Below are 15,666 nucleotides of genomic sequence, written 5' to 3'. Positions count from 1 at the left end.
GCAGGGGTTGACTATAATTGTCATTATTGTGAGAGTGAATTTTGGCCCAATCTGTGAGTTTCAGCTGTTGCACTACTGGCTTTTTTTCCTCAAGGAAGATTTTGCAAGATGCTCACCAGTGACTTTAGTCCCCAAGTAATCATTACATTCTGGTGCCAATTTGGTGCCAGATCTATACTGATATTGTCATTAATCCAGTAACAAAATTAACAAACACAACCACTTTAAGAGTAATGCCTTATTTTCTGATAATGGTTACCAGCATTTTTAATAAGTTCTTGAAATTTATTTCTTAGAATGTAGGTATCGTTTCTATTCATACAAAATAGGCAAAGGATTTGTGCCAACCTACTGCTTCTGAAAATCTATAGCAGCTTTCAATCCCAGCAAAAATTGGCTACATCTCATATCTCTGGTCTTACAATTTTCCTCAAGCTCTATGAATTAGCAATGTGATAGCAGCATGATATTAAACTAAGATTTTCTTTTTCAAGGCAGCCCAAAGCTATGAAAATAGTGACTCACAACCAAGATTTTAATGCAAGTTCATTTTCACAAGAACTGAATTCGACCATCCCCAGTACAATGGAAACAGTAACTTTTAGTGATAACATTTGGAGATACCTACTCCTGTTTGGATAATATTCTCAGTACTGTATAGACACACAGTTTCCACACATGCTTTATAGAACTACAACATTGGCAGGTACTTCCAACTGCAAATATTATTTTTGAAATAAGCTTGAAGATAGAAATATTAAGAAACGGAAGTCACAGTTCATTAAAATACAACTCCCTCAGCTCTCAAGCCAAACTAATGAAACAAAAATTCCAATGCTTGTGTTCTGTAACAACTTGAAAGCAGCATTTATAATTTTGTTTAAAGAGACAATACATTAGTATCTGGCACTCTTTCAAATGTAAAAGATTGATATATAGAAATGACATGTGTTATTAGCCTCAGCTACACTACAAGTTGTCCGCAGGTTACAACAGGGTTCTGTTCCTGTGAACTGTTTGTAACCTGAACATTTCACAAGTCAGAAATGTGGCCACGAACCAAGTCCCCACATGGCAGAAGTTGCCTACAACAGCCAACAAATCCATATCACCAATCTATCAAACGCTCATGTGAATGAGCTGTACATAAGTCAGGCACTTGTAAGCTGGGGAGGACCTGTATATTGCAGTTTTCTACAGTGTCAGAATTTTGCCGGGTACCAGCCAGTGAAGAGCCCACAACAGTAAGCATGGGGGAAGTGGCCGAGGATGGAAAACAACACAAGTTTAAAATCTTCATCTGTTTTGAAGTCTTTCCATGGCCTAGCTCCTCCTCTATCCCTTCATTCACTTTCTGCCCTACAAGCCTTCTGTATACCCATAATCTTTCAATCTAATTTTTTCCCTTACCCCCAGTTTTAATTCTTACAACAATGGCAGCTTTACCGAAGCAATAAGCTGTGCAATTACCTTTCTGAGCCTCTGTACTACTCCCTCTTTGTCTAAAATGCTCCTTAAAACCAGCCTTTTGGACAATGATTTTGGTCATTTTCTTCATATACCTCTTGATGGCTTGGTATCATTTATTGATCAAATTTTATTTGATATTTCTGTTGAGCAACTTGAAATGTATCATTATGTTACTGATATTACTTAAATAAGATCATATTGGGCCTTGCACTACAATTGCATGACTCAGCAGCTCACTTGTACTTGAACTAGTAATCAGCAGTCAGATATTCCCCACCTTTTCTTGGGAGTACCCAGCCACTTTACTCAAAATGCCCACCTTTGTGTTTATGGTTAAATACTCAATAGCGTATAGGAGAAAACCCATCCTTGAGAAAATTTCCTATCTTATAATTTGATCAAAAAAATCAGATATGTATATATCTGGACTAAAAGGAATGCTTAACTGATCAGCAATGTACAAATAGTTTATAAATTCAAAGGATCAATTTTATAGGAATATTACCTTTCATTTTCACATTCCTTTCCAACCTTATAACCTTTATCTTTAAAACCGTTCGCCCATGTGAGATACACTGAGGTAGGGGTTCGAGGATCTATTGATATCTGTGGCGGCTTGTGAAGATCAGGAATACCTAAAGTGGGAGTAAAGTACATGACAGTACTGCACATTAATATTTTCTTCATGCTACATTAAAGGCAAGGTAAAGTTAATCAAAATAAGAATTGTTTAGGTTTCAGCTTTTAATATAAACAAATTCAAGAGCTGATCCTACCATTTGAATCAGTTTGTAACCTCATCCTTTTTCTTATTCAGGACCAAAGAATTACCCACCCACAATGACCTGGCATATATCCTGTTCTACCATCAAGCAAGGTTGCAATTCTTGTTTAGTGGGGGATGGCAAAGAGCATGCTAGGAGCAACAATGGGTTTCCATGAAAATGATAAGCCAATGTGGTGAAGCTATGCAACAGTATTACGGAAGAGCAGAATAACAATAACTTCCATTTATATTAGGCCTTAATGCAGGAAAATGTCTAGAATGTTTAAAACAAAAATATCAAAAAAAAACTGCAGAAGCTGGAAACCTGAAATGAAAACAAAAAAATGCAGGAAAAACTCAGCAACTCAATTCTGATGAAGGGTCGCATACTTGAAATGTTGACTGTTTTAGAAATTATTGCCAAACCAGGGAAGGAGATGTTAGAGCAGATAAACAATCAAAGGAGCAGATTTTAAGGAGCATCTTAGAAGGAGGAAAGAGAGTTCGTGAGGTTTAGGAAGGGAATTGCAGAGCTTAAGTGTCTTAGCAGCTGAGGGCATAACCACTAATGATAGAATGAATGAATGTAAAGAATCACAAGAGGTCCAAATTAGAACAGTGCACACATTTCAAAGGGTTACAGCATTGAAGGGAGTTAAAGAGAATGAGAAGGTGAAGGGATCTGTAAACAAGGAAGAGAATTGGAAAATTGTGATATTGCTTGAACTGGGAAACATTGCCAGTCAACACATGCAAGAATGATGAGTTAACAGACTTGACCATAAGGACTAGGACAGCAAGTTATGGAAGATTTTAAGAACCGAGAGCAAACCAAAGTCAAGGATGAAGATTTCAGCAATCTCAATAATGCCTCAGAAGTATAGCCCCAGATCACCTTTGGGTCAAATATGACACCAAAGATATGAACAACTTGGCTCAGCTTCAGGCAAATACTAGTCAGCTGATTGATAACATGGAACCAAATTAGTGGCTTTATTCTGCTCAATATTGTTGGAAGAGATTTCTGTTCATCCAGTCCTGGATATCAGACAACTAACAACTCAGACTGAACAATGATATCAAGCAAGGTTATGGTGGAGTAGAGCTAAGTGTTGTCAATGCGCAGATGGAGCTTCAGTAATTTTTTTTTGATCAAGTTGACAGGGATCAGAGTGTGGATGAGAAAAAAGAATGGGGCTAAGGAAGATTTTGGAAACATCATAGATGAGCTTTTGCATAATCATATGGGATGTTGTGCGTTCTGAGCATTTAATTACTGTGGCAGGACCAGAAATCTGATTAGAGAGTTTTGGACAAGGAGTTCTCAGTAAAATGAGCAAGGGCTTTCAAGGACAGAAGATTGAATACTTTTCCACAATGGCTACAAGAATAGAGGGGTTGAAGGCTTTTTATTAAGGATAGTTATGCTAGACTTAAAGAGCAGAAGTATAGTTCCAGTAGAGAGAGAACTGTTGCCAATACCAACTAACATGGAGAAAAGGAAGAGAAGCTGTGCAGTCAGCAATTTAGTGGAAATAAAGTCAAGAGAACAGAAGATAGGATGCGGGGGCAGGGTGAGTTTGGCAAGAGCTGAAGGAGGAGAGATAGGAAAGAAATTCAAGATAGATGAGAATTTGGAACTGGAGCTCCATGGTTGAAGAAATTTGCCCCAAGGGAAAGTGGTAGAAGCACCTCACCAGTTCACAGACAATGAAGTACACAATTTCCTTAACTCAGAAAGAGAATAGAGGAGAAAGTAAAATTGGTTTAAGGAGACTATTTGCAGTAGTGAAATACAGCTTGGAATTATCTCTGCATTCTGGGGTGATCCTGGAAGTGTAAGCTCTTTCTTTTGTATTTCTTTTGTACTTCAGCTAGATCTGGCAAGTGAATGACTAAAATTGATGTGTACCTCTGTTCCAGTTTGGCTTCCTCATTTATAAAAGAATGAACAGTTTGAACAGGGGAAACAGTTAAGGATTACAGAAAGAAATGGTTTAATGGAAACAAGGTCATTCAAGGCAGATGAGAAGATTTGGTTGATACAGTCTTGCCAAATCCAGTTGCAATTTGTGGATATTTATATAAGCAATTGGGGGAAGAGACTCCATTAATATCCATAGCCACAGTGATAGCGGAGCTCAGCACAAGAATACAAATGGCAAAACTAAGAGTGTGGAGCCTTCTTCAACCTGAGGTGTTGAGCATCTCAGTTTCTTCCTGGGAACCCCACGGTCATAGCTACCAATCATCAGCCAGTTCTATTCACTCGGTGTGCTACAAAGAAAATACTGTGGAGAGGATGTTTCCGCTTGAGGGAAAAACTAATAATAAGTAGTCACTGCTTAAAAATAATTAGTTAAGAGCAAGATGAGGTGAAATTTTGTCTCTCAAAAGGATGAGTCTTTGGAACCCTCAAAGATAGATGTAGATACTTACTTGATAAGCAAGGGGAGAAAGTTTTCCACAAGTTGACAGGAATTCAGAGTTAAGATTACAATTAGATCAGTCATGATCTTACAAAATGCCAGAGCAAACTTACAGTGCTGAGTCGCCTACTACTGCTCCTAATTTGTATGTAAACATGTAAATGCAATTAATTCCCATCAGGAACCCATTTTCAAAGGCAAAACATCTATGATCAACATTATTCGGACTATTATATGCTGAATGCTACAGGATATATGTTAGGACCAACAGAAGTAATAATGCCTTTTAAATTTCAACATTAAATTTAATCAAATTATTACCAAAAGAAAAATTAACAAAAGGCTCAGCCTAGAAATAACCACTGGTGATATTATCATACAAATATGCAAAATCTTAATTGCTCTCCAGCTGCATACAATCTTCACAAAGCCAATAACAACTCTGTTCATGATGTCCTCCATTATATGATCCAAGAAGAAAGATGTTAGGCAACAGAAAGATCCATCATTTCTCTTATGAGCAGTCAAAGAATGACTAAAGTCTTTTCATACTCAGGAACCCAAACAGAACACAGGCTCTCATAAATATGAAGCAAAAGCATAAAGGGGTGAGCAATCCAAATCCAGGCAGCTTGCATTCGAAATTCAAACACCACAAATATAAAAACTACTGATGGAAGGAAAACAAAATCTTTCATGTTACACACAAGCACTTGACAGAGACTAGTAAATGAACAAAGAATGCACAAGGCATGCCAAAATAAAGGAAAGCTCTGTCTGAAATAAATGCAACCTAATATGAAGAGCTTTATTCACTGCTTCATTTCTATAATGGTCATAATTTTTTGGGAAGTTGGCATGAACAAAATGAATTTGATATCAGAATACATGAAGTTCACAAGTAGCATTCAAACTGAACCATACTAGAATTTCTAAAAGCTGACATGTGTTTTCTTCTGATTTTATATAAGCCTCAAGCAAGTGCAGCTTCTGGCATACTCTATGTATATGCAGGCTTGAACAGATAGGGAAAAGAAAGAGAGCAGTGTACAAAATGTACAGAATGTGGAACAATTTCAATTTTAAATGTAACTCAGTAAGAAATAAAATTGCAAAACCTTTGCATTTCTTCCCTAAGGCAGCATTGTTCTGCTCAGCCACGGGATGAACCGCAACAAGGTACTTGGGGTTGAAATCTGAAAACAAACAAAAATGAAGGCAATTGAGTACAAAAAGAACTCAGCTATTTCACAAAGTGAATATGTTCTTAATCAATGTTACATTTGAAGTACATAGCTGCCTCTTGTACAGGAACCCTTTAAAATTCATAATTATTTCAATTATCTAAACACTAAAGAACCCTTTGGAGAGGGTCACAACAAGAAGCTTAAGAACATATATGAACACTGACAATACAGGCCATCTGTATGGTGCAGTTGTAGAATTATTTCCCTAGTACAAATTTTCTACTTTGATTCAACATATCCAATTTCGTAACTTAGACTTCTCATTGGACAATAATTAAGAACATCCACTCCAACAACTGGCTGTTCACATTATTTCTTTATGCACATGTAAAATGATTAAATCCCAGATAGGAGGCTACAGCATCAACATGCTGTTAACATGACATATTTAGCACAAATTTAAAAATCTCCCTTAAATGAACATGCTATCAGATGTATGCAATTATTGTGGCGATAATATATGGAGTGAGGAGTTATTATTATGAGATGAAGGCTTGTAGCTAGGAAATTTTATAAGTATCTGGAGACTGGTAATTTGAATCATAGTTAAATAAGGAACCCATGATTAAAATCAAAGTATATCATTGATGCAAAATTCAGCTCTGTATTATGATATTTTAGTTACTTGGTGTTGCTTTAGTTTCAAAATGGCGACTGATGAGCATGAATAGATTCATCATAAAAATCATGCTGAATACACAGTGTGAAAGGTTTAATGTATGCACTGTTAATATTCATTGTAGGTATCCTCCAAAAGCATGTTACATCACATTATATTTATAACAACATAAACAGAGGCTATTTGACCCATCAAGTCCATGTTGACTCTCAAGAGGGTAATCCCATGGTCCCATTCCACTTCTCCTTATCTGTGCACCCCTGCAACTTACTGTCTTTTACATGTGCCCATCAACTCCCCTTTTGATTCCTTTTGACATTAATCGACACCAAGGCGTATTTACAGTAGCTAATTTACCTACCAGCATATTTTTAGAAGGTGGGAGGAAACCGGATGGTCACAGAATATAAAAACTCTGCATAGACAACAACCAAGGTCAGGATCAAACATCCCTGTAGCTGTGAGACACTGGGACCAACTACTATGTCGCCTACATAAAATCAAACAGCATCGCACACTAATCTGACAACAAATTTGTCGTTTTGGAGCTCAATACTCCAAAATTATGAATCATCTCATGTTTATAGAGAGTAGGAGGGAGACAAGCTGGCCAATACATTATGAAATAGTCAACTTCAGGTGTAATGAAGCTTTGGATTAAATTTCTAGGTGATGAGCCGAGCCAAGGGTAAATCAGGTGGCTCTATTGAGGTGAAAATAGCCACCGGTATGATATCCTAAACTCAATTTGCAGTCAAATAGATTAGTTGGGTTGATTCGGTGCCATGGAAAGGAACTGAATTGATGACCAGGGAACAGGGTTTGTGGTGTAAACTGAAAATGATGGTATTGCTCTTCTCAATATTTGGTTTGAGGAAATTTCTGCTCATCTAATGCTCTTTTCTTCTCGGGTAGTCCCTCAGACTTGAGAATGATTTGCTTCCACTCTGGTGTTGTGGATTCTAAGCTGATGAGGCCAATGTGGGAACTGAGGTCTTGTCCACAAATGGCACACAAGGGCAGGTGGGTAGTCTGTGAAGAGGTGTAATCCTTCTACCACTAATGCATGGATTCTGTGTGCTCTCAATGCATGGTTCTCAATACCACCCCAAATGCTCCCTCTCCACTTTATTGCACTTCAGTGCTCTGATTCTTGGGAACCATATGTGGTGTTACATATTTTCATCGAGGCTTTACCAATGAGAAGGCTTAAAATGGAGAGTTTTGGGGGACTAGTGTCAAGCACGTAAGTGACATCACTTACCCATTTTAGCCAACTAGTTTACAGTGTAGCCAATGTAGTGTAACTGTGAGGATGTTGGCCTGGGAGAGGACAATAACAATGGCTTGCTTATCAGTCTAGTGAATTTGTAGGATTGTGCAGAGACAGTATTGATGGTATTTTTCCAGTGCCTTGAGATGCCTGCTGTAGATAATTCAGGTCTTAGAAGAAAATAGAAAGGGCAGGCATAACTGTTGATTGGAGGTAGACATAAAGTATTGTGCCCGACCTAAGGTCTGGATATTCAAATACCCTTTGCCTCAATCAATCAAAGACTGTGCTGATGTATTGAAGGAGATGGGGAATTTCATTCCCCGTACTAGATAATGGATAGTCTGGCAATTTGGAGAGAATTAAGAGATTAAGAGAGATCTTGGTGAAGGGAGAGAAAATTGGAATCATCAGCTAACATGTTACTTCTTTTACCCACAACCAAACAGCTGTCAAGGGAGGCAATGGGGCAATCCTTCTGTGCAACCTTTTAACCATAAGTGATACAGAGCACAGGATGAAGAAAACAGAATATACTTCAGAAAAAAATATTACACGTGGCATTTAGTGTTCCTTCACTATTGCAAGACACAGGTTCAAATGTTTTTTTGATTCTCCTTTATTTAGAGTATTTCTTAGTCATTTAAGTAGATCACTTTCTCTGGAACACAGCTTTAAATATACAAGCTGTGGTTTAATGATCCAACTGAGGTTCTTGTAGAAAGTTAACACCAGTGGTATCCATTCCAGTATAAAGTGTGCATTAGGTAATTGCACAAGCTTTACACAAAAAAAATGAATTTGTGGCAACATTATTTGCTCTTAAATTTTACCAGGATTTGGCACTTATTTGACTAACTGAACAAGTAACACGTTGACGCCACCAGTAAGGTTCTGTTCCAATTTAAATTGTGAAATCGATATGAAAGCTGATATGAATAGTAAAGATAAGTGGCAAACTAGAAAGTTCTGCAAGTGTTTTTGCTGCAGACCACAAACCATTAAGTACATCTGAACATTAGTTCTCGCAAGGAAAACACAAAATTCCTTTTGTCATGCAAAATACCATTATGTGTTCTGAACAACAAATATCAGCATGGATGCAGAAGTGATAAGCATTGAAGGTTAAGGGTAAGGTTAAAGGACTAAAAGTTGTACAAGAGGATTTTTCACGAAAATGCAGAAAAACTGAAGCACTTTTAAATTTGTATATTACTTTAACAAAAATTTATATTTGTATAAATTGGATTTACATTTTCCCCTAATCTAATGTCAATCTAATTATTAATTATATTTTGATTGTTGATTATTCGCTACATTTACTTGTTTGTACTTTTCAAAGTGGCAGATACGAAAATATCAATTCTTTCAGAGACCACTGTATATGATTTAGATTAGACAATAGGTATTTTGCCATTTTACAAAGGAGTTTTGATTGGAACCAAAATGCCAAAAGATAAAGCTTAAGTATGAAGCTACACTTCAGATATTCATCTTTCATTATTATTCTTAAGCTATTAACATGCCCCTTCATGAAACGGTTGCTAGGGATTTGCTATTTGTTATGAACATGTCCCAGTGTGACCTCCACATTCACACATCGCCGAGTTCCAACACTGGAAAAAGAGAATAATTTAACAAATTTGTATTATTTTTCCAACCTGTCAATATATCAGTTACTACAAACAGAACAGTAAAGGATACTTTCAAAATTAAGTAAAATTATACATCATACACTACAGAATCAGGCTGAGAAACAACTAACAGTCAATAGGTCAATAATAGCTGTAGAACGTTTATTTATTTCATAAATTATATTTTCCTTTTGAGAATTGATTGGCTGAAAGCCTGTTGGCACTGTGAATATGAATACTCAGTACATTGCCAAGTTTGAATCAGTATTCTTGGGGTCACATTAAAAATAAAACATCCAGATGCATTTTCATTACTTTCTTGACTACCTAGTTCAATAAGATCGCTATAAATTATCTTTACTCCAAAGAATCGTTTTGAAGTTATTATCCTGTGTGAGAAATTATAGAATTTTGTTTCTACATATTTAATACATTCAATCTATTCATCTTTGTAAACCCCTTGCAGAAATCTGGTTCTCCAAAAATATCCTAACTTCAAGTTGGAAGATCAAAACCTGCAGCTGGGAATGATTAACTATTCCATTTATGTACAGATTCTATAAAAGAGGTTCTTTGCTTGTCCTGATGTCAATTTGATGTGAAAGTTTTCTTTTTTTAAATAGTTACACTTAAAGCACCGATTTTTTTCAAAACTTACTGAAACCATCACCTATATTCTCAATGTAGAGCATATTTCTTACTCATTCTCCTCCACTATTTATTAAATTTTGTCTGTTGATACTAAAAGAATTCAAAAGAATGAGCAGTAACACAAGGTCAAAACTAGTATTCAATATTAAGCTTTGGAAAGCAAAAAAAATCCTGCAGGTGCTATGCTGAAAACACACAGCAGATCAGGCAGCATCTGTGGGAAGAGAAACATTTAGTCTTCATCCTGGAATGTAATCTGTCAGAACCACTCTTTCACCCTACATGGCATTGTTACTGGAAATAACAAGTGTTACAGGTAAGATATAAGCTGTGAATTGCTTTACCATAATAACCACCTACCTTAAAGCAGGCTAACTAAACCAGGTTATTTGATAATAAGCATAACTAATAAAGACTTTGGAAGAGTCTAAATACTCTGGTGAAGAAAAACAACTACTTTGCATGTTAATTTCTATTTACCAATAGCTTCAAGCTTGTTATTAAAATAAACCAGAACAGCTGTGTTCAGTTGTGCCAACATTTATGCCAAAGTATGCATATGCTGAGATGTATAAGATATTGAAAATACAGTTAAGATTTACATCACCACTATTACCTTCTTTCTATGACTAAGAAAATCAGGCTAATCTGCCCCAGTTATTTACCAATACTGCTCCAACACTGGGTGGATGGAGGAACGGAGGAAAAACAAGTTTTGATATTCTTCTTTACTTAAGGGGGAAACTATTACTTATCTTTCCATCGTAGCAAGGATAAGATCTGGAACACACTTTGCAGTTCCACAGGATAATGCTCCTATTAAGCTAACAGTACTTCATCCATTATTTATTGTGATTATATAATTTTATTAAATTATTGATAAATATTTAGTTTGATGATAAGAGGAAAAAGTTTATTTTACTTGGGGATTCAAGACAATTGTCCTTAATTCTTTTTAAAAACAAAGACTGAAAATGTGCTGACTAATCAAATAGACAAGAAAGGCCTTCCAAAATGATTCTCACCAAATTTGATAGCTTTCTTCAATCTGAGCCAGTACATATTGTGCATAATCAGAAAATGATAGCTCCTCAAGCTGGAAATGTATGGCTTTAGGACCTGAATTGTCAACATTTAAATTGACAATGTCTACCTACCAATTACAATTAAAAATAATTATGTACTCCTTCAAAAAGATAATGCAGGATTTCTTCACCTTGATTACTTCTTGGCTCATGGATGTTAGTAAAATAAAATGCAGAAAAGGAAATTTCTCTGAACATCTGGTTTATTAAAACAACATTAGGCCATAATTTACTGTCAAAATAACACGAGACTAATAGTGCTTACCATTATTTAATGTACAATTGCCACATAACTAGGCAAGAGCCAATCTGGAAATCTAACTAATTCAAGATGCACACTTAGCTATTAGCTTCATGAAAATGGCATTTTGCTGTTTCATCTCACCAATGGAAAGCATTAAACAGTGTTAAGTTCCTGTAGTTGAATATTGGAAATGGTCTGAAGTGATGCAAGAATTTGATATGGGACCTTCTTAGTAAAATCAGGATTAGATGCAAGACATTCTTTTAACAATATGTTAAAATGTCAATTACTGTCATTGAACCTACCTGGCATTGAAAATTAACTGTTAATTAGTGACCTTGTTTCCTTCACTGCATGGTTATCAATTTGTATATCCTACCATGGGCCAAAAAACTTTTATGCAGATTTGTATATGAGACCATCCAAAAGCATAAAATAGAACTAATTTGTCACTTTGAGCCTCTCACCAGGAACATTTTCTTCATCTATCAAGTGACAAATCCTAGTAATGTTTTAACATATCGTTAGAACAACGCCAAAAGAAAGGGGAATGGCGTGGTATCATGGGAGAGGTGATGAGCACACATATCTTTTGTACAATGTCATTGCACTGCTGCACAAAAGGTTTTAATTTTCTTTGCTTTAAGCAAAAAACACATGGCTTAGAGTTCTTACCAACATCAACCTCGATTGGATCCCCATTGCCAGGCAGCGTGATGTTCTGCCTGGAGAATCGACCTCCGAGTCCAAGAACATAGCCTTGAAGCTTGATAACGGGGCTGGTGCTAAGATATTGCAGAACAATACTGTCATCCTTTGCAGTAATCCTCACTTTTAAGCTTTGTCTTTTAACTGGGGACAAAATAAAAGAAACGTGTTAAGTAAATTCAAATCCTGGAAGAAAAAGAGCAAAACCCACTGAGCAGAACAAAGAGATGAATGCAGGCAGGAGGAATAAATAAATAACTTAGAAATGATTGAACATATCAATTTTATCTAGGAACGCTTGTATCAACAAAGCAACCCGCGCCTCTTATAAGCGGTAGCCTTTAAGTTAGCCAAGGGATAGGAAATCCAGAAGGACTCTTTAAATGTTGGGATCATTCTTGACGCGTCGTCAAACTCAAGAAGACTATCCTATGGGGGCCTCCCACCACTTACCCTGGTGGAGATCCAAGTCTGGAATTTATAAGACAAGTCTGTGAAGTTTGAGGGCTGAGGAGCTTCCATTTATGATTGCTGTCTTCCCGTACCTGACCGCCGAAATCTTGGAACTGTCAAGCACTGAGATGGGTAAAGTTTCAGAGTTTTGGCGGTGGATTAATGCCCCGAGGACACGCCGAGGAGCTGAGCAGTGCGCAGACCACACCGCACTAGGCCCAAATTGGGATCACAGGGGTTACCATGGAGACGTTCGAGGCGTCAAAGGTGCACAAAAAGCTGAGGACAAACGGAGGTTTAATGGCCTGACACCTGCTTCAGCCACGGGTAGAGGAACGGTTCTGCATTCTTCTTCAACGTGAAAGGGGGGAAATGTTGAGCAGGCCAGACAACGTCTGTGGAAAAAGGGGGCGTTAACGCTTCAGATCAATGGCCTTTCGTCGGAACTGAAGCGTTAACTGTGTTTCTCTTTCCCCGGATGCTGCCTAACTGGCTGAGCATTTCCAGCATCGGCCTTGTTTCGATTCGGGTTTCTCTCACTCATCACGATGCAATTTGAGTTTGGGACCTCGAAAGGCCGCATAAAACAAAGAGTGTCTTCTAATCATTTAACTCGGAATCAGCCCAAAACTCAAATTTGGTAGCTTAGGTGGCCAGGTCAGGAAAAATATATAGGAAAATGGACATCCTTTACTGACATTCTGAAGGACAGCCAATTGTGCACTGAAATGCAGAGCATTCTATTAAATATGAGACTATTAGCAACTCCATCCATCCTTGTTCTCCATTAGAATCAAGGGAAGTCCATTCTAATAAGGGACTGCTACAGTTGTTATATTAATGAACAGTAGTATATTATTAATGTAGGAATACTGATAGAAAGCTGAAGAATATTCAGTTCCACTTACAACTCCTTTTTCATTTTTTGGGGGATCTGAGCATTGCTGATGAGACCAACATTTATTGTCCATCCCTAATAGCCCTTGAGAAGATGTTATAGTCCTTCTATGAAGGTACTTCCATGGTGTTGTTGAGTGGGAATTTCCAGGATTTAGATCCAGCAATGAAGAAGGACAGGCAATTTATTTCTGAGTCAGGATTGTGTGCAACTTGGAAGGGTACCCACAGGTGATGGTGTTCCCATGTATCTGTTGCCCTTATTCTTCAGGGTTTTGGAAGGTGAAGCAATCAATGCCTACATAGGAAAACCTGGAGAATAGTCATGATTGGTCTAAAAAGTGGTTAATAACTTTCTCACCACCCAAGTCCCATGCATTGAAAATGTTCAGTGAGAAATAAGCCAACCACCACCCCTTCATATTCAAAGACATTACAATCTCTTTTTCATTCATTTACAAGATGTGGGCATCTGCAATTGCCCTTGAAGGATGTGCCTTGTGAAGGATGTGTCAAGGAACTGCCTTGAACCATTACAGTCTATGTGGTAAAAGCACTTCCATTTGATAGCTTGGAAATTCTACCATCATCGACATTCTTAGTGTTACCATTAACCAGAACTTTAGTTGGATTAGCCACTTAAATATCGTGGTTACAAAAACAGATCAGAGCTTGAATGTTCTCCAGTGAGTAACCGGCTTTCTTACACATAAAAGCCTTTCCATCAACTTCAAGACACAAGTCAGGAATATGACAGAATCCTCTTTACTTGCTTGAAGGAGCTCCATCAACACTCAAGACACTGCCCAGAACAAAATAGTCTTTTGGTTGTCAGCCTATTCATCGCCATGCCTTCAGTGAGTATTATTCACAGAATGCTTTGCAACAAGTCAGTGAGGTTGAACCAGCATCCTCCAACCCCATGACTTCAGAAAACCATGGCAGCCCATGAGGTGCTTGACCCAAAACATTGACCATCTCTTTGCCTCCACAGATGCTGCTTCACCCACTGATTTCCCTCAGCAACTTTGTTTTTTGCTCCAGGTTCTAGCATCTGCTACCTCTCTTGTATCTCCATAAGAGGATTATGCTGTTTATGCTCATTATAAGCTTTCTCCCACAGTATTTCATTTCTTCATTTTTATATCCCACTTCTTTCCCTCCCAAATACTTATATAACTTCCCCATGCACCATGCTGAAAACAAATCATTACTTTTCATGCCCAGAATAAATCAAATATTCTGTAATTTATTTCCCACTTTATACTACTACAGTTGTCAAATTAAGAGTGCAGTGGAAAACATTTTTTTTCTCTCCTATGAACTCCAGAATTGCAGATGTCGTACAGGTTTTACTGTGCATCAGAAAACACTGAATGCTGTTCACATAAAAATGCCTTGAGCAAACAGTGGCTAAAGAGTTATAATATCTTCAAACTTTCTTTATCTCTGGAATATTTACTTAACTCAATAACTGAGGTTCATGTAAGGGATGTACTTTGCCATTGCCATCAGCACTGAGGTATGTGCAATCATCTCAAAGTGATTTTGATTTCCAAACCCTTCCTAATTTACTCATTATTTTTCTACCTCAAGTTCTTAAGATCTATTTAGCAATATTATTTTAATGGTAGGAATGAAGATACATATTTGTCATAAATTTCCAACTACTGTTGTTACTTCTTCAACTCTGGATATTATGGAGTTGTGGTTGCAGGATGATCAGGACTAGCTGCTCGATATTCCAGGTTAAACGATGTTCCAAAAGGAAAAGGAGTGGGGAAGGTATCGAAGTGGTGCTGAGCCATGATATTGAGGTAGTGGATAGTAATGTAGGATCGGTTTGGGTTGAAATCACAGCAGGGGAAAGGTGAGAGTAATGTACAGACCTCCAAAATATGACCTCTCAATAGGGCAGAGCATAAATGAGGAAATATCTAGGATGTGTTTGAAGGGAACTGCAATTGTCGTGGGAGATTTTAAGCTATATATTGATTGGACAATCCAAACTAGCAAGGGTATTGTAGAAGAAGAATTTGTGAAGTGCATCAGGGATTTTTCTTAGAACAGTATGTTACGGAACCTTCTCAGAAACCGGCTAGTTTAGATTTGGTCATGAGTAATGAGGAAGGATTAACAAGATATCTTGTGGTCAAAGAGCCCTTAGGAGGTAGTGACATAATATGGTAG

At 37.3% G+C, this 15,666-nt stretch overlaps 1 protein-coding gene across 3 annotated transcripts in view; it reads right to left on the bottom strand.

Moving 5' to 3' along the window:
* The window catches only part of LOC127569467 (target of Nesh-SH3-like), a 232,237-nt gene that overhangs the window by 185,755 nt on the left and 30,816 nt on the right, over positions 1-15,666 (bottom strand). For all 3 annotated transcript variants that reach the window (XM_052014150.1, XM_052014151.1, XM_052014152.1), the window contains exons 2-4: positions 12,094-12,270; positions 5,784-5,861; positions 1,976-2,105 (exon numbers count right to left, since the gene is read on the bottom strand). In XM_052014150.1, the coding sequence (XP_051870110.1) occupies positions 1,976-2,105; positions 5,784-5,861; positions 12,094-12,270 (385 nt within the window). The remainder of the gene's footprint in view (positions 1-1,975; positions 2,106-5,783; positions 5,862-12,093; positions 12,271-15,666) is intronic.

Source organism: Pristis pectinata, chromosome 4, assembly GCF_009764475.1.
Source record: "Pristis pectinata isolate sPriPec2 chromosome 4, sPriPec2.1.pri, whole genome shotgun sequence".
Taxonomy (NCBI): Eukaryota; Metazoa; Chordata; class Chondrichthyes; order Rhinopristiformes; family Pristidae; genus Pristis; species Pristis pectinata.
Note: the sequence above shows the minus strand (reverse complement) of the source record. Positions and strands in the feature narration are given on the sequence as shown.